At 38.2% G+C, this 18,311-nt stretch overlaps 1 protein-coding gene across 1 annotated transcript in view; it reads left to right on the top strand.

Annotated features, from left to right (window-relative positions):
• WDR49 (WD repeat domain 49) overlaps positions 1 to 18,311 on the top strand; it is a 167,223-nt gene that overhangs the window by 117,182 nt on the left and 31,730 nt on the right. The window contains exons 11-16 of the mRNA XM_040248294.1: positions 3,774 to 3,904; positions 6,047 to 6,145; positions 7,786 to 7,950; positions 10,642 to 10,829; positions 11,589 to 11,786; positions 15,529 to 15,695. Of these exons, the coding sequence (XP_040104228.1) occupies positions 3,774 to 3,904; positions 6,047 to 6,145; positions 7,786 to 7,950; positions 10,642 to 10,829; positions 11,589 to 11,786; positions 15,529 to 15,695 (948 nt within the window). The remainder of the gene's footprint in view (positions 1 to 3,773; positions 3,905 to 6,046; positions 6,146 to 7,785; positions 7,951 to 10,641; positions 10,830 to 11,588; positions 11,787 to 15,528; positions 15,696 to 18,311) is intronic.

Raw genomic sequence — 18,311 nt, 5'->3', positions numbered from 1 at the left:
CTCTGACACACAAGGTCAAATATCAGAATGGCTACTTTTTATACCATGGTATGAAAAGGACTTGTGCTTTGGGGTGTACTCCTTAAGCATATCCAGTTAAAATGGTAGCTTGGCAAAGAAGACAGCTGACATTAAATATTGGTGGAGAGATAATAAATATAGACTGACCTCTTCCATCTCATTCCCACCTTCATACTCTCCCTTATCGAAAGGTAATCTCTTCCATCAAACATACCACTAGGTAAAGAGGAAATTTAAAATATATACATATAAAACGCTTACAAAATTCATGACAATTTCAGAACTGCAAATTACCTTACTTATACTATCTTGTCTTGCTAAGCCTTGTATTAATACTATTAAAATAACATTAATATTAGATTATTGATTTAAAAAGTAGAGTAATTCATATATTGATTCAGCAAACTTTTATGAAATGCCTCTTATTTTCTAGGTACTATTTTGACACTACTAATGCTGAGAGGAAAAAAACAAAAGCTTTGCTCTCCTAGAGCTTGCTTATGGTAGGAAAGACAGAAAAGAATCAGACAAATAGATATAGATCCCAATATCACATAATGATAATGTAATCAAAATGATGTAGGTGAGGAATGAGAGACTCAAGGAAGTCTTTAGCTTGGGTGGTCAGGGAGGGCTTCCCCAAGGAGGTAACATCTGAGCAGAGAAGTTTTCATCCGATCATTTGAAAATATTTATTGAATATGCAACATGTGTAGGTCACTATGATAGGGTTGTACAATAAAACACGATCCCTGTTTTCTGTGAACTTACACTATAGCAGAGGAGCAGAGACTATATAATATGAATTAAATATTGTGAGTAAAATGTAAATTATGTAAGAGATCAGAAGAGGGATATATTTATTTCAACACTAGTTATCAAGGAAGCCTACAGAACAAGATAGGATTTAATGAATGGGTGTATAGTCAGGTAGTGTGGGTATGTGTGTGGAAAGAAATCCACGCAGGGATGGAAGAGCCCACTGTGAATAAAAACAAGGCAGCTAGAAATGCAAAACATATTTAGAGAGCAGCAAGAATATTGCTTAGGTCTTCTCGAGTGGCACAGGTGGTAATGAATTCACCTGCCAATGCCCAAGACGCAGGAGATGCAGGTTCAATTCTTGGATCAGGAAGATCCCTGGAGGAGGAAAAGGCAACCCGCTCTAGTAGAAATCCTGGAAAATCCCATGGACAGAGGAGTGTGGTGGGATACAGTCCATGGGGTCGCAGAGAGTCAGACACGGCTGAGCAACTAAACACACACACATACACACACACACGAGTACTGATTGGCTTGAACATGAGATGTGCTTCAGAAACAAACTCTAAATACTCGTAACAGCTTAAAATAGCTCCTGCAAGGAGGGAATCTATTTGAAACCTTGTATTCTATCTATAAAATCCAGGCGAATTTTGCTTCTATTACATTTATTCATCTATCCTTATTTTAATATAAAAAATTTTCTCCCAAAATCTTTGAGTAAAATGAACACTTAGGAAGGTGTATCAGTTTTACCTGTGGTTTCCAGTAGCCCTGTCAAACATTTAACTGGACTTTCACATTTTACTCTGAAAACCAAGGACAGAAGAATAAAGGGAAAAATTCTAAAAGAGTTGATTGGATCCAAATATTGTTGAGTCTCAATAGGTCCACACATTTGATTTTTGTCGTGTAAGAAATGGAAAACCTAACAAATATTTTCTTAACAGGATATTAGCCTTATCTTTTTGATTATGCTGTTTCCCTGCACTGCTTGGAGTGACTTCCTCTTCCAAATCTTACCCATCTATTAGGGTTAGGCTCTGTAGGTTCTGTTCCCTATAGCACCATGAGCAGGGACTTTCATGGAGGAAACAAGAAATGTTTGTAGAATGAATGTATATGAAGAGCTCCTGAATGAAATGATTAATCTGGTAGCAGGATGAAAGATGTACCAGAGGTGGGTAGCCTAGAGACAGTGAAATTTGTTAAGAGTCCTTTACAATTTTTCAGCCTTGAGCTAGTGAGTGCTAAGCTAGGAAACTGTCATTGATTATTTAAAATAAAGAGGAAGGAATGAATATATAACATCACAGAGGCAGAATCTGAGGATTTTATTTGACTAAGGAAGAGAAAGACAAGCAGGAATTTGGAATTCTGATCTATTGATCAATTTTGAGAATTTGGTGAGTCCTCCTGTGGAGGGAAGGTAGAAATTTTAGATTTTTAATATTAGCTGATGGAAACTATAATGGAACTGTCAGCTGTCAAGTGAGAACAACTCAACACTGGAAAAAGTCATGAATGAAGGTAGATTTAAGAGCCACATGTATAGAAGTGGGCTGGAAATTCACTGGTGGTGAATACAAAACCCCCAAAATAATACAAAAACCAATACAAAAATAATACAAAAACCAATACAAAAATTGATGGTATACAAAACCCCTGCACAAGCCCTTTTGATGAGAGAGCCAGGGGTGGAGCAATGATGGTCAACAGTGTCCATATTGAAAGGTGAAAGAGAGAGAAGGGGAAACAGAGTACAAGGAGTGAAAGGTCAGGGAACAGGAAGAAAAACAGGGCATTTGGCAACAGAAGAGTTTCCAGAACAAACTCATCCATCAGAGGGTGAGGAGCTGGTAGGGCAATTGGAGACCTTTAGTGCAAGTGAAATAGAAGCAAGGTTTCAGAAAAGTGAAGAGAGAATGTGGGTGGAGACACCAAGCCTGGAGTTACAAATGCCCCTTTGAAATGAGTGTGGCTCTAGAAGTGGGGAGAGGCTTGCCAGAGGCTGGTAGCCAGAGTTCAATCAAGAGGAAACAGGATGGTCCTATAACTTGATGCCTCCGGTATGTAATTTTTAAGCTCCCCCTCTCCTCACCAGGCATCAGGCATTTCATTCTCTGTCCTTTCTGATCTGTCCTCAAATTCACCAGTAATGCCTCAGGATACTGACCTTTAAAAAACTATTTCTGTTGAAAACATCTCTGTCCTCCATCCCTTCCTTTGAAGCTGAATTTTCAAGTGTTCCACAAACAGTTCCTCAAGATGCCATATGAGGAAGGACTCTGTGGTCAAGTACGTCTGGAAAATGCCACAGGGAATATAAACATGTTAAATATCCTGGATGAACTGATGAAAAGAAACTTTGATGATTTTGTCTAAACTATCCAATATTATTTGTTCACAGACTCTACTCTTTTGTATTGTTACTGCCACGAAATTCTTAGTGGTTCCACTTTGGAGACATTTTGCTTTTAGGTTCTTGGTGGTGGATGATTAATCTGATAAATGCATACATGTTTGGTTAATGATTGTGAAAGGAAGATTAACCTTCTGATATTCATAATTTACCAGGGAATTTAAGAGAGACTTCAAAAGGAAGTTCAGTGTTGGGATTTAGCCTTATGGATGACAAGTAGGGATAAAGTTTTGGATAGCATCATCTTTTTTTTTATTTTTTAAAAAATATTTATTTATTTGGCTGTGCCAGATCTTAGTTGCAGGATCTTTGATCTTTGTTGTGGCACATGGGATATTTTTTAGTTGCAGCAGGCAAACTCTTTAGTTGCAACATGTGGAATATGACCAGGAATGGAACCCAGGCCCTCTGCATTGGGAGTGTGGAGTCTTAACCACTGGACCACCATGGAGGTCCCCAGCATCATCTTTTAGACTTCTCAAATCATGCTATTCAACTGTGGGATGGCTACTCCATATCTATATCACTTTTATATCCATGGCTAACTGCTATATCCTTTTTTCACTAGGTCTATTACTGTGTTTCGACCTCAGAACTTCAATCAGTTTTCCATCCAGCCTGAAGAATGGAAGGGAGGCATTCAACACCATGATGATATATTATGTGCTGCATTTTCACCTCCACAAACTCTTGTTACAGGTTACTTGAATGTTCACTTGACAATCAGTGGTATCGTTTCTTTTGCCTCACTTTGAAAAAGCCTTTCTTCAACTACAAAATGAACAGGTTTCTTAAAGAAGCTGTCCTTGTACTTTCAACTAAATCTGGTCCTTATTTCTAGGGCTGTACAACAGTGGTTACATACATCAGCTCTGGGCTTCAGATCCTGGTTCTACAACTTACCACTACCTCATATTGAGCAAGTTATTTTGACTCTAAAATACCATTTTCCCTGGCAAATAATAATTTATCAGCATGTTGGTTTATAGTGAGGATCACATAAGATAATCTGTGTATGGGTTTAATCCAGTGCTTACAATAAGCCCATCAGTAAATACTAGCTTTCATTTTCATTGTCCTTTTCTGAGGAGCAACCTCAGGGTTGTTGGGTACAAATCACACTTCTGTAGCACTCAGATGTTTCATAACAGGAACACCCTCTGGGCACAGTTTACTTTAAGTAATGTTGGTTAAAGACTGGTCTCCCAAAAAGTTTATAAATCCAAGCTCTTGACAGGATCCATGGGCATACTTTGATGTGGCATATTAAAGAGGATCAGATATTGTTGAATTATTTCCAACCAAAGAAAACAATTTATAAAGACAGATTGTACCATGAAATTATAAAGTCCATATTTTGACAGCCTGATTTGTTTTATAGGACCAAAAATGTCATTAATTAAGAGGAATGAAAAATTACAGGAAAAAAGCTTGGATATCTATGAAGTGTTACCATATGAGGTTTCCTGCTTTATCTACACTTAGAATTTTGTTGTTTTCAGAACTTCCAGGAGGGCCAACTCTGCAGTTGAATTTGCTCTATAGCTGCTGGAAGTCTACCCTGCAGCACGTACCATATACTGAAATGTGATTAAAACAAGTATCACTGTGTAGTTGATACTGAAGTGTCATAAAATACCATTGTAATTGGGGAATAAATAATCTCTTCATTCACGTTCATTCCTTCAATCCTATGTGAACATGCTCTGTCAAACACTTTGCAAGTGAAGCATTTTAAAATGTTAAGAGAAGATGGATATCTCATGAACAGCTAGCCCATGGAAGCTTATCATCTTTGGCCAGTTTGTGAGTTACACAGGTTGCCTCTCCAGGACAATACAGAGTGCAGTGGGCATTACTCTCTTCTCTCTGCAAATCCCAAGAAGGACACCATCGGTACACACCACTCAGCTCTAGTCTTTAGCTCTCCTCTTGATGTTGGCCCTCTGCTCACTAGGGAGCTCTTCTCCTGGGGCTGCTGAGAACAGTGGTCTGGGCATGCACTGCTCCTTCTAAAACCAGCTTGGTCAGACTTAGCCTCACTGTTTGGACTTTTCTATGTTTTCTGCATGGAACAGTATGAAAAGACTGGTGTAGGGAAAGTTCTAGGATTGGAAAAAGCAACATTCAATAAAGAACATAAAAGAGAAAAAATAAACAGAACACATACAACAAAAGAACAGATGTAGGAAACAGAGACCTAGAAGGAAAATTCATTTGCCCTCAATAATAAACAAATAATATAGTAGTTATTAATACTATTTCAGCATTTGTAATATTCTAGGCAGTACGTGCTTTTCGTTCTTCAGAGCATACGTTTATTTATCAGATAAATAAATTTATTAACCCATTTTTTAGGCGAGGAATTTGTGGCATCAAGTAAAGGTAAATAACTTGCCAAGGTTACACAGCTGGTAGGTGGTAGAACCAGGACTCAAATTGATGAATTACAAAGCCTTTATTCTGAATGCTTTCTTACCACAAAATAAAAAAAAGATACTACAATAATCTCTATCAAACTTACTGAATGGTATTTTGTGAAGTTTCTAATTTCTAAAGTTTAATAAAAACACTAACCCGTGACAGATTCATGTTGATGTATGGCAAAACCAATAGAATATTGTAAAGTAATTAGCCTCCAATTAAAATAAATAAATAATAAATGCAAAAAAAATCCCACTAGTAATTACTATTCATTCATGTCTCCAAATATATAGAGGAAACTTACAAAGTGCCAGATTCTATGTAAGTTATTATGCCAATGATTTCTTCTAATTGTTGTTGCTCGTATTTTCTATCTAACTTTCTGGTAATTTCTATTCTCTGTCTTGGCTCCTGTAGGGAGTTATGATGGAGAAATTGTTCTGTGGAACAACAGCACAGAAAATGCTCACTATGTCTTTCACCCTGATTATCAGAGGCTGCTAAAATCAAAATCGGGTGAGTGCAAGTTTGAAACTAAAATAATGTGGCCTGGTTGTTTGTGCATGGGCTTGCTTCTGAATTATAGATGATTGGCTGTAAGCGCCAGGGATTAGTGATACCGTTGTCTTGTCAAAGTGACTAAAAAGAACCTTGAGATTTACTTGGCTTAGCAAATTCTCCATGGCTTGCTGTTCCTTTTCCTTATGCTACATCAGCGTTTCTGAATTACTGACAGCGGGGAACAGGACTCTCATTTTTATCTAGTTTATTTTTTGCCAATAAGCCTCGCCAAATTGCCTTTGAGTGAACCTTGGGTACTCCTTGGTAGGAAAATGGGAACTTGTGTTCACTTGATAGGCTGCTCAGGCTTAGTCTAGAGCTTATATTAAATATTATGCCACCTGGAAATCTTAAATTATTTCTTGCTTTAGAAACCTGTGTGGAGCATTAGATGGAATTATATTGTATTTTATGGAAGTTTAGCAGAGCAGATGAATATTTTATGCTTAAGCAAAATGTCTTGACAATTGCTTTTCACATTTTATTTTAGTTTCCCTAGATACTAAAGGTTTTTCCTTAGACTAATTTATTTGGGTAATGAATATGTCATACCTCATGTGCCAGTGAGGTTCTGTTGTATCAGTTGGATAAACTCACAGAGACTGAATTAGATTAGGAAAGGACTGGTCTTCAGATACAGTTTTGCATGTGTGTGTGTGTGTGTGTTTGTGTGTGTGTGAAAAGCTGAGGGAGTAATTTGTTAGGAGGAAGAAAACTAACATAAGAAATTTGGAGTTTACTTGGCTGCAGGCATGAAACTCTGACTTGCTTTATGTTTTCAATACAAAGAGCTCATCATTCGGGTTCATTTGAATCCTCCATGGAGAAAGTGGAATTCTGCCTCTTTGCTGCATCGGCCCTCAGGGGAATAGTCTTGTTTTCACAGCAGACTTAATTGTGGCTGTGATTGAAAACACAGAGAGACAAATAGAAAAGAAAAGCAGATAATGTCAAATTTTTAAAAGACACAAGAAGCATTGCTGTAGATTTCTTGCTTTGAATGTTTGAAGATACCTCTGTATAAGTTTTTCATAAGTATGTTCAGACTATTCATAGATTCAGAGATGAATATCCCCAGTTTTTATTAGTGGGATGTGAAGATGATGTCATTAGATGATTGAAGTACCACTAAGGATATCCTGTTCAAGGTAACTCACTAACAAATAACATTGCTTAAAAATGATGATTTAAATACATAGTCATTATATCTCAAGTTCATTAAATTATTTACAAGCTTAATATTAATGATTAATAAGTTGAAAATGGCATGATATTAGGATCACATTTGTCTTGAACATATCAGTATCTCTAAGATGTTATCAGGGTCTACAAAATGAAGTCCCTATTAATTCATATCAGGGGAAAACACAGTAAACTTATATGGAGTATGAGAAACAAAAATGGGATCAATCAGTCTGTGAAGTTGAGGCTGAGGAAGTGAACTGCAGGGGGCTCTATGGATATTGACTGGAAGTGCATTGTAAGACTTGCTGGAATCATCAGAGACTGTGATGGGGGTGGCCTATTGTTTTTCATAAGTGTTTGAAGAGCAGATGTTTCTATTCATTAAGTCACCTGGCTTGTCTCTATCTCAGATGCAGGGCCTCAAAAGCTTCTTGGTGCTGGGAGGAGCCCCTCTACCCACCCTACATATGACCAGGCTACCCTGAGAGCCTGTTCCTTTGAGATGGACACTGAGTGCAATCATGCTGTTATGAGGCTTTGCTTCCTTGAAGCAAGAAAAAATATCACAGGGACAGGTAAAATATATATTTATATTTTGACTATAGACTGCTTTGATATATTGTAAAATGTTGGGACAGGGAAACCTAAAGAAAGTTCAGTCTGATTTGATCTAGGTCTTGTAGAGTTTGACGCATCTAGCAAACAGTCAGGGCCAGATTACAGAAGTCACAGGCCACGGCCAACAAGGTTAAGGCTCAGGAGGATGGGTCCAGGAGCAGAAGCTAGACCAGACTCCACCAGGAACTCATACCATGTTGTGTATGTCAGGATCAGATAGAGAAAAACTCTGGGCAACAATCAGAAGTGAAGAAAAGCTATGACAAACCTAGATAGCATATTAAAAAGCAGAGATGTTACTTTGCTGACAAAGGTCTGCATAGTCAAAACTATGGTTTTTCCAGTAGTCATGTATAGATGTGAGAGTTGGACCATAAAAAGAGCTGAGTGTCGAAGAATTGATGCTTTTGAACTGTGGTGTTGGAGAAGACTCTTGAGAGTCCCTTGGACTGCAAGGAGATCCAAGCAGTCAATCCTAAAGGAAATCAACCCTGAATATTCATTGGAAGGACTGATGTTGAAGCTGAAGCTCCAATACTTTGGCCACCTGATGCAAAGAACTGACTCCTTAGGAAAGACCCTGATGCTAGAAAAGATTAAAGGTGGGAGGAAAAGGGGATGACAGAGAATGAGATGGTTAGATGGTATCACTGACTCAATGGACATGATTGAGCAAACTCTGGTAGTTGGTGATGGACAGGGAAGCCTGGTGTGCTGCAGTCCATGGGACTGCAAAGAGTCAGACATGACTGAGTGACTAACCTGAACTGAATCTAGCCATGGCATAGAGATTTGTCAGGTATAGGGCTCAGCATGGGCTTCCCTGGTGGCTGAGATGGTAAAGAATCCACCTGCAATTCAGGAGATCAGAGTTCGATCCCTAGGTTGAGAAGACCCCTGGAGAAGGGAATGGCTACTCACTCCATTATTCTTGCCTGGGAAATCCCATGGATAAAGAAGCCTGGTGGGCTCCAGTCCATAGGGTTGAACTGGACTGAGCCACTAAGTACACAAGCACAGTGCACAGCATGAAATATGCTCCAAATATATGAGCCAAAGCCCACATGGGATACAAGAGTTGCATCTGAGAAGACCACACTGGCACATGTGATCAACATGGGCTAGGAGAAAATAGTGAGAAACTTGGAGACTGGAAACTAATCTGAAATTTGAAATAGCTGCTGCTAATTGCTGATCCCAGGTCATGAGAACTGCCTGCTCTTTGTCTTAATATTTTTGGTGGGGGTTAGTAGGTAATGCTTTGGGTGTCTATACCAACTGTGCATCCTTTTCAGAATAATTCTGGTTAGAGCTGCTTCTAAGATACATGCTAACATATGATTTACCACAGTTATTTGATATTATAATAAATGAAATAACTATTTGCTTAATTTCCTTTTTGTCTTCAGTGGTAATGTAAACGTGGTATTGATGCAGCTTGCATCTTCCCAAAATAAAAATCTGCTTCTGAAAGCAATGCATATTTTTAACTTTTCTTCTAAAAAATAATTTTTTAATTTTAGAAGTGTTTTTTCTTAATGTTAGGAATCTAGATCTATATGTATTATATGATTGAAAAAAGAAATAAACATATCTGAACCCTGTTTTCCATATTCAGTTTCTCATATTCAATTTGAAGATAGAAAATCTGCATGATTTTCATGTAAAATTTTTCTGCATTAAAAATCAATAAAGGTATATACCCTTATAGAGTTCTAGAATCATTGTGGAATATTTAAAATAGACCTTGAAATGGTTAGAGTCTAAAACTTTCTATTTTCCAGAATGCACCTACACTCATAAAATGAACTGTTATCCTGAAATTGCTCTCATTTCCTCAACACTAATTCTTCTTAATGTTATCAGTATTACCAAATTGTTTCCACTGAAGCGGCTATATACCATTATTTCTACCTTAAACAGATATCATTGTTAATAGGCAGCTCATTTGTGAAGCAAATTGAAAGTCATCTACAGATTTATCAAATAATAATAGGAACTTTGCCACAGAAGAATAATTTAGGTAAAGTACTTCTACATGCGTATAAAAATGGAAAATGAAAAGGTTAGTTCTAGGCCTATGAATCAAAAAAGTGTTCCATAAGGACTTACAATGAATTCTTGATGAAAGATTAAAAAGCAAGCTCATAAGTAGATTTCTAAGCATATGGTTGCACAGGAAACCCATCGCTGTGCTACTGTAACTATACATATATGCATAACCAGCTCTGTGCATGAGGAATTTTACTACTTTGGTATGTGTGTCCAATGAGTAGTTAAGAAAGATGGGTTTTCTGTAATTGGATTATTATCATAATGTTGAAATTAATATTTTGTAAGTTTGTCTGAAGTAACAAATCAATTTTATCAAAATTTTGAAACCCAAATAATATCAAAATAATGAATGAAGGAGTGGTAACTAGATTTTATAGACCATCTTACGTATCCTACCTCACTTAATACTCAGCACAAACCAGTGAAGCTTTCATAGGGCTTTTCCCAGTGTGTATTTGAGAGAATCAAGAGTGCTGGGAATTGATCGCAGGGCTACTCACCTGTCCGACATCCGTATGCTTTCAACAAGGAAACTGATGAGGAAGTTGTTTCTTGTGTTTGCGGTTTCCTAATTAGGTGTTCTTACATATTAGGGGGAGCCAACCTGGTATCATGTGGAGGATCTGGGTATGTCAGATTCTGGGATACATTTAAGAAGCAACTTTTGGCTGAATTTTTGGCTCATAGTGGAGTTGGTCCTATTATTATGTCTACTGATAAATCAAATCGATACCTCGCCACAGGAGATCTGGAGGGGTGGTTAAAAATCTGGAATATAGAGGTATGTTGAAAAAATTCTTACATTATCATTATAATTTTTGATTGTCTTTTGTTTCAGATAATTATGAATCAGGTCTTGTCTGTTTCTAGATAAAGGAAGAAACATTCAATATTTTAAAGAAAACTTATGTACTGATCAGAGTCTTCTCTAATTCATGGAGAAAAATAGGTTTTTCTCAATATTGAAAATCCTCTATTAATATATAGTCAGGTCAGTCTCCCAATTTAGGAGTGCAATATTGTTAGTACGGTACTACAGCATTGTTTGAGAATAAATAGCTGAGATATGCCTCATTTTAAATGAGATAGTAAACATAATCTAAGTAGTGTACTGGCCTGTTATCTAACATTGTCATCCTGAGTTTTTTTTGGGTTTTTTTGTGTCACTGATTACCTGCTCAATTTTCTAATAATGCTATAAAATTGTATAAAATGTGACTACCTATACATAATAAAGTTCATTCACTTTATCTAATAGCTGACTTTACTGCTTATATTTTTCCATCCTTCCATTCCCTGTCCTTCCTTTCTTTCTACTTCTCAAGTTGGTCAAATCAGTTAGAAACCTTTTCTGGGATGTGAATACCATTTTTCTAACCTCTGTTATCATGAGCTATTCTTTTGCATTTGTATTACAGATTGCTGTTTCCAAATGCACCTTTGTTCAATTTCTGTATCAGACTTAAAAAAAAAGTGTTCTATCACAGTAGTCATTTCATATTTGGACATTTTTAGAATTCTGGCATGTCTTTTCATTCAGGAGTACTGTCTTAATCCCAGCAAGAACAAACTCACACAGGCCCCAACTCTGATAAGATCGTTCCGGCCTCATGAAGACTGGATAAGCTCCTTAGAGATGTGTGAGCTGGACGGCCGCTCGCTGATTCTCTCTGCCTCTGCAGACTGCAGCGTTTGTGTGACTGATATCTGTGGTGTTCCTGTCCAGATCTTTGGTCAGGTAGAAATATTGCTTCTTTACTATTCTAATATTTACTTGACATTTAGTATGAACTTGGCCTGGTTTCCATTTGAATTTCATCGGCTAGTAAATTTCATTAGTCATGAAAGAACTGACTTCCATTTCTGCAACTATAGCTCCAGGCCTCCCTTATTAACCATGGCAGTTCCATCAAGTAGAGGACACCGGAGACATGGAAAGATGGGGGACCTAAGCAGCTTAAAATATGTAAGGATTTCTGAGCAAAATTTCTCCACCAAAATAAGTGGATCTCTTCAGTTTCAAAATTCAGTAGAAATACAGTATGGATAATTGTACTGCATTACTATAAAATAGATAGATGACTGTGACCGTCAGATAACAATCAGGCAATAATCAAATGTAGAAAATTTAAAAAAACAAATCTTTTGTGTTCATTGTCTGATTTATTCCTGCCAAAATCACATTCATTAATGTTTTCTGAGTTTGTCCTGTTCTGAGGTCTCTATGTGCGTGTTATGTTGCTTCAGTCGTGTCTGACTCTTTGTGACTCCATGGACTGTAGCCCACCAGTTTCCTCTGTCCGTGGAATTCTCCAGGCAAAAATACTGGAGTGGGTTGCCATGCCCTGCTCCAGGGGATCTCCGTGACCCAGGGACTGAACCCTCTTCTCTTATGTCTCCTGCGTTGGCAGACGGGTGCTTTACCACTAGTGCCACGTGGAAACCCTACATGAGTAATTTCATGTAATCTTCATAATTGCCTGTCCCATTAGGGAGGAACGCTCATTATTCCCATTTTACATATGAGGAAACAGAGGCACAGAGAGTGTGAATCAATTGCTGAAGTCACAGACACTAATAAGTGGTAGAGTTTGGCTTTGAATCAAGCTGTCATTTCACGGTTCATGTTTTTAACTTCTTCTTCCCATGAAGCTAAGCTCTGATTTATATGAGCTTACAAAAAAATGGAACCAGAGGTCTTGAAAGAAAGAAAATATTTATTGTCTCATATTTCTTTTTTCCATTTGTTTTCATGGGAACTCAGTTACTAGTCCCTTTTGTTTGGGGGACAATATAGCAGTTTGTTCTATTTCAACCAGTACTGTTCAGACATGGTGGTAAGAGCTCACCCTGGAACTTCAGTTTCTGCCTGGCTGGTTGACTTAGTCCTAGTCAGCAGCCTTGGATGCCACTCTCATGCCCTGAGTGTGGAGGTTCCCTTCATACTGGAAGACAAAGTCTGTTGTTCCTTTTGTGGAGTCAGCTTGAGGACGTCAACCTGTGCTGCCCCAATTCCGTACAGCCCTTGCAGACGTGGAGGGTGGTGGTAAATCAGAAAATGATGGTAAATTGGTGGGTGGATTGGCTGGGTAATGTGGGAGTTGCCACGTGACAGCCAAGAGCTGAACAGCCTCTTCTGCTCTGTAAATAAGGCAAGTGCTAGACTTTTCTCAGCAAAAAGAGTGTCTGCGTGGGAACTCAAATGGGTGTGTGGGCAGTTGTGGTGAGAGAGACAGCATGGGGCGCGGCTGGCATTCTGAACATAAAAGGAGTTGAAAAGCTGGCAGCTCTAGAAGTTACTGCAATCCTGACATTGCTACGAGGCCATGCCACACGGGCTCTGGTAAAAGGAGGTGCAAAGAAACAAAGAGTCATCTGGCAGGTGGTGTCTGGAGCAAAAGTACCTTTTGTGTGTGTGTGTTTGTGTGTGTGTGTGTGTGTTAGTTGCTCAGTTTTTTCCGACTCTTTGGACCCCATGGACCTTAGATGATGCTAAAGCAAGAAATAGGACTGTTTTAGGTATGGATGCCACAAAAACTGTGTCCAGAAAGCACAATCTGTGTGGAGATTTTATTAGAATTAAGAAATATATGCTAGTAAAACTGTTCATTTGTATACCTTTGGTCATTTTCCTTAGTTGTTTTGTCGTCTTTTGTCTTTCGAAGGAGTTCAGCCTCTAAAAGCCTCCATGAAAACAGTTTGGTTTTATCCCTTCTGTTCAAGATAGCCCGGGTAGTTTTAGAAAGTAAAGGCTGGCAAAGCACAGGACAGCTGGGTTTTCTAGTCCCTTCTGCCTGAACTTTAATTTTTTTTTTTTTGAGAACTCACTTTTATTAAGCTCTTGGATATGGTGCTGCTAGTTTCAAGGGCCATAGGAGGCAGTGGGAGGGGAAGGACGTAAAAAGGAGTGGAGGAAGAAAAAGGAAATTAGTAGATAACTGGAAAAAAACAACAGTGAATGTTCTTCTCCTAGTTTGAGCAGAGGCATGCTTTCACAGAAAGATATGGTAGGCAGATGGAAATACTTAGATAAGAAGGGACTCCATTTGTAAAGATGACTAAGGTCAGAACAATTTTTTCCTGCCAACTTGATATGTACAGCATAGTGACCTTTGACCTATATTTGAATGTTGCATTTGTCTTTTGGTTGAATTAATTTTGGTCTAGTAGTTATAAAAACAAAAGGAAAGGCAGTCATGTATTTTAATTGCCTTCATTAAGGCTTCATCTTCTGATTGCATTCAATTTGATTAACGTACTCAAAATTTCATGTAATTGCGGTTCAGTATATTTCATAAAAGAAGTTTTTTTTCTTAAAGACTGTGAATCAGTTTTACTGCATAGCTATTGATCTGAGGTTGGTGTCCAAGTTAGATTTTTAAACGTAAGTAGTGTGCTATGTCTATTTCTAGAGCTGGAGAGATGGAGTGGGGATGTTTTATCTGTGGAGATACATTTATCCCAGGAAACTGTCAGACGACTGTGGTATAAAAAGAAGTGAGGTGGTTCGTGTGCTTCTTCAGTGTCCATCACAGCACTGACCACTGTTGTGCTCTGCAGAGTTTGTGTTCCAGTTCCCCCTCCTCAGCTGATGCTTCTGATACTCGGTGACTTTGATTGACCTTATTCACCCAGTGTTTAAAATTTAAGTTTCCCATGTTTGCACATGAGTTTTCATATAAGATCTGTATTTCTTACTTCTCTTGGGAAAGAACATATGTCCTTCCCTGAGAGTAGCTATGGCTCCCTTAATGGAAAATGGGCTTACTCTAAGTCAGTGTAGTCCCATCTTTCTTTCCCTTTTGCTTATGAACACTGAGGCTGAATTTAATTTACTATTTATCATCCTATAGAGACCTGATCATTCATTGACACTATTTCCCTGGGCCCTGGAGGCATTCTACCCTGTAAATCCTTCTGACAAAGTTGATCACTTGCAGGTGAGATATGCTGCGGATCCCTAATGCTCCCTCATCATACAGGCTGTGTTCCCTGAGGCCTTCCTGTGGATACAGCGTGAACTGGTAGAAGACAAATTATAACTTCAGAAAATTTCTGTTTGCTTCTTATGATGATGCATCCCTTTCTAATCTTATTAAACTTACACGTGTATGTTCCATCTCCCTTTTAAGACTGTAAGCTCCTTGGGAACTTACATATCTCCTTCATTTTTGATGTTCTGAGGACTTCAATAAAGAATCTAGCATATTTAGTCACTTCACTCCTGTCCCAGTCTTTGCTACCCCGTAGACTTTAGTCCACCAGACTCCTCTGTCCATGGAATTCTCCAGGCAAGAAGATGAGTGGTTGCTATGCCTTCCTTCAGAGGATCTTTCTGACCCAGGGATCGAACCTGCATCTCTTACGTCTCTTGTATTAGTAGGCAGGTTCTTTACCACTAGGGCCAGGTGGGAAGCCCAAATGTTCAAGGAAAGTACATTTTATAAAAATAAATCTCTCTCTCTCTCTCTTTTTTTTAGGAAAAGCATTGGCAACTTGAAAACTGTTTTTTTGTTCCTGAAAGAGACACTAATTTAATGGGAAATAAGATTCAAGAGAAAAGCATAAAGGAAATTCCTTTATTTTCTAAGGAGGAATCATGTTTAGACCCATCAAAACATTCGCTACTTGATAAGAAAACATACAGGTTAGTACATCTTACCTGTAAAGGGTAAAATTGGCCCCCAGTTCCTTCTATGCTCTGTGGAATGTCTAATGACTACCTCAAGATTTCGCTCCCATTCTGATCATTGGTAGATATGTGTGTGTGTGTGGCAGAAGGAGAGCTTATATTCTCAGGCTGGTATCTGATTCTTACTTCTTGTCTCTTTGTAATGATTGATTTCTATCCTGTCTTCTAGTCTTCTGTGTCTACTCCATCATCAACCTAATTTTGGAAATTAACCCTGTTCTTCAAAAGCAATATATGTGTGTATGTATGTATGTGTCTAGCTAGCTAGCTACCTCTCTTAGAATGTATGTCAGATTTTACTTCTGGTTTTGGTAAGGCACACAGAGATTTGTGGGCTTCCCAGGTGTTTCAGTGGTAAAGAATCCGCCTTTCAATGCAAGAGCTGCAGGAAAGGAAGGTTCGATCCCTAGGTCGGGAAGATCCCTGGAGTAGGAAATGGCAACCCCGTCCAGTATGCTTGCCTAGAGAATCCCATGGACACAGGAGCCTGGCAGGCTACCGTCTACAGATTCAAAAAAAGTTGGATATGACTGAGCATCCTGCACTCACAGAGGTTTATGTGACAGAAGTTCAAAGAGCTTAACTTTGAATATTGAACATCACTCTCATTCTATGACTTCTAGTCTTTCCTTCCTGTTGTTCAGCCATTTCATCTCTTCTGCCACTCAGATGGATCTCATTCTTACATTCTTCTAACTCTCTAATGCCAGGCAGTTTTAATTTTGTTGTTGTTGTTGTTGTTTTTGGTTTGTTTTCTATATTCTTCCTAACTCATGGTCTCATAATTTCATCTTTTGTATTACACAATTTTTTTTTAGAAAACAATTTTATTCATTGTATTTTCTTTGATACAGTTGGCATTTCTATTACCATGTGCCTGTATTACTTTTTTAAGCTCTATAGAAAAATTGCATAGAAAGTAGAGAGTTCATACATACTCTGCCCTCAGCCCATACAGTGTCAAATGTTAGTGTGGTACATTTGTTACAATCCATGAACCAATATTGATACTTTATTATTAACTAAAGTCCATAGTTCACATTTAGAGGGTAAAGTTGAGCATTCTCTGATGACAGTATCCAGAGACCTCCGCCTTGCACTTTTCTAAGTTAATGCTTTCTTTGACCAAACTCCTGGGGCTCAACCCCACCAGTTGGGGTTTTTCTGTTCCAGTCTCCTCACACTGGCAGCCTTGCCTCTTGCATAACTTCCCTTGGGTTAACTTCTGCTTGACCAATAGGAAACCCACACATCCTTGTCACTCCAGCTACTTGACAGTCACTCCTTCTCCTCCTGCTCACTGGGGCAGTTTCAGTCACAGTAGACCTTTTCAGATATTAATTCACTGGCTCATTATGTCCCTCTAAGGGTTATCCTGGGCAGCAGATATTTAGCTTTTTGCATGGCTTGTGTGAATGGAAGCTAAAACTGAGGGGAAGAGTCCCTCCTCTTCCATGAGGGTGGGACTCAGTCCTTACCTGTGACTCTCTCCAGTGCAAGTCTCTCTTAGAATTTCTGCATCCTTAGTCTTTTTTTGTCCTAGAGTGGTGGTTGATCTGAGCATCACAAGATCAGTTTTAGAGCCACCTTCTTGACAAAGGGGGCGAGCACAAAGAATTGATCTAGTACCTCACTTTGAAATGTGGGAATGCTGTCTACCTCTTAATTAATTAATTATTTTGCTTTCAGACTTTTTGGACCTCTGTTGATAAGGAGGTAGGAGAAAAAAAACATTCCCTTTTAAACATCCTGTTACACTAAATTACCCTTTGGTATTTGTTCTTCCATTTCCTTGAATTATGGCTTGCTAAAATGTCAAGTGGCATTTTGCTTTCAGGCAGAAGAATCTTTCAATTTAGAAATATAGCATGACTGATCCTGTACAAGAATAGAATGCTGAGAATGGAAAACTTGGTGTATGGTAAAATGCCCCCACCCAGCCACCCAACTTAATCAGGAAATAAAGTTACTCCAGGGTAACACCGACTGATCATTATTTCTCTTTCTGTGACACTTCCAGAAGAGTGAATCCAAATGTCCACAGATCCTTATTTATTTCAGCCAAATACTAATTTCCCATCCCTTATGACAATCTCAGTTATTTAATTTTAATCAACCTTTACTTAGAGTTCAAAATTAGCCTTTTGAACTCTTTATTTCTTTTTGGACTTCTGTCTCATCTTATTTCCTTTCCTGTTGTCCCATGACACTTGCTTCTGAAAATTAGTGCTGATGTGTAGATACTTAAATTCACAGATTTCTCTTAAAACTAGAACTTTGCATCTGCCAGATTAGATAAGACTACAGCAGAGTGATCCTCTTACCTTTGCTATATATTTCTGTGGGCCTTGGGAGAGGTTTCTGGCAGTAAAGATCGAAGATATCCCTGTTTACTGCATCTTTTCAAGTGACAATACAAAATATCTGTGATCTTTAAAACTTCTGCCTTTAATTCAAATGGGTAGTTGGCATAATTTAAACAATTTGTAGTAAAGAGATAGTAAAGAATAATGCCATTTTGAAATTTTTGAACTAATTGGAAGAAAAAAATTAAAAACATATCCTTAGAAT

This window comes from Oryx dammah, unplaced genomic scaffold (assembly GCF_014754425.2).
Source record: "Oryx dammah isolate SB20612 unplaced genomic scaffold, SCBI_Odam_1.1 HiC_scaffold_2, whole genome shotgun sequence".
NCBI classification, from domain to species: Eukaryota; Metazoa; Chordata; class Mammalia; order Artiodactyla; family Bovidae; genus Oryx; species Oryx dammah.
Note: the sequence above shows the minus strand (reverse complement) of the source record. Positions and strands in the feature narration are given on the sequence as shown.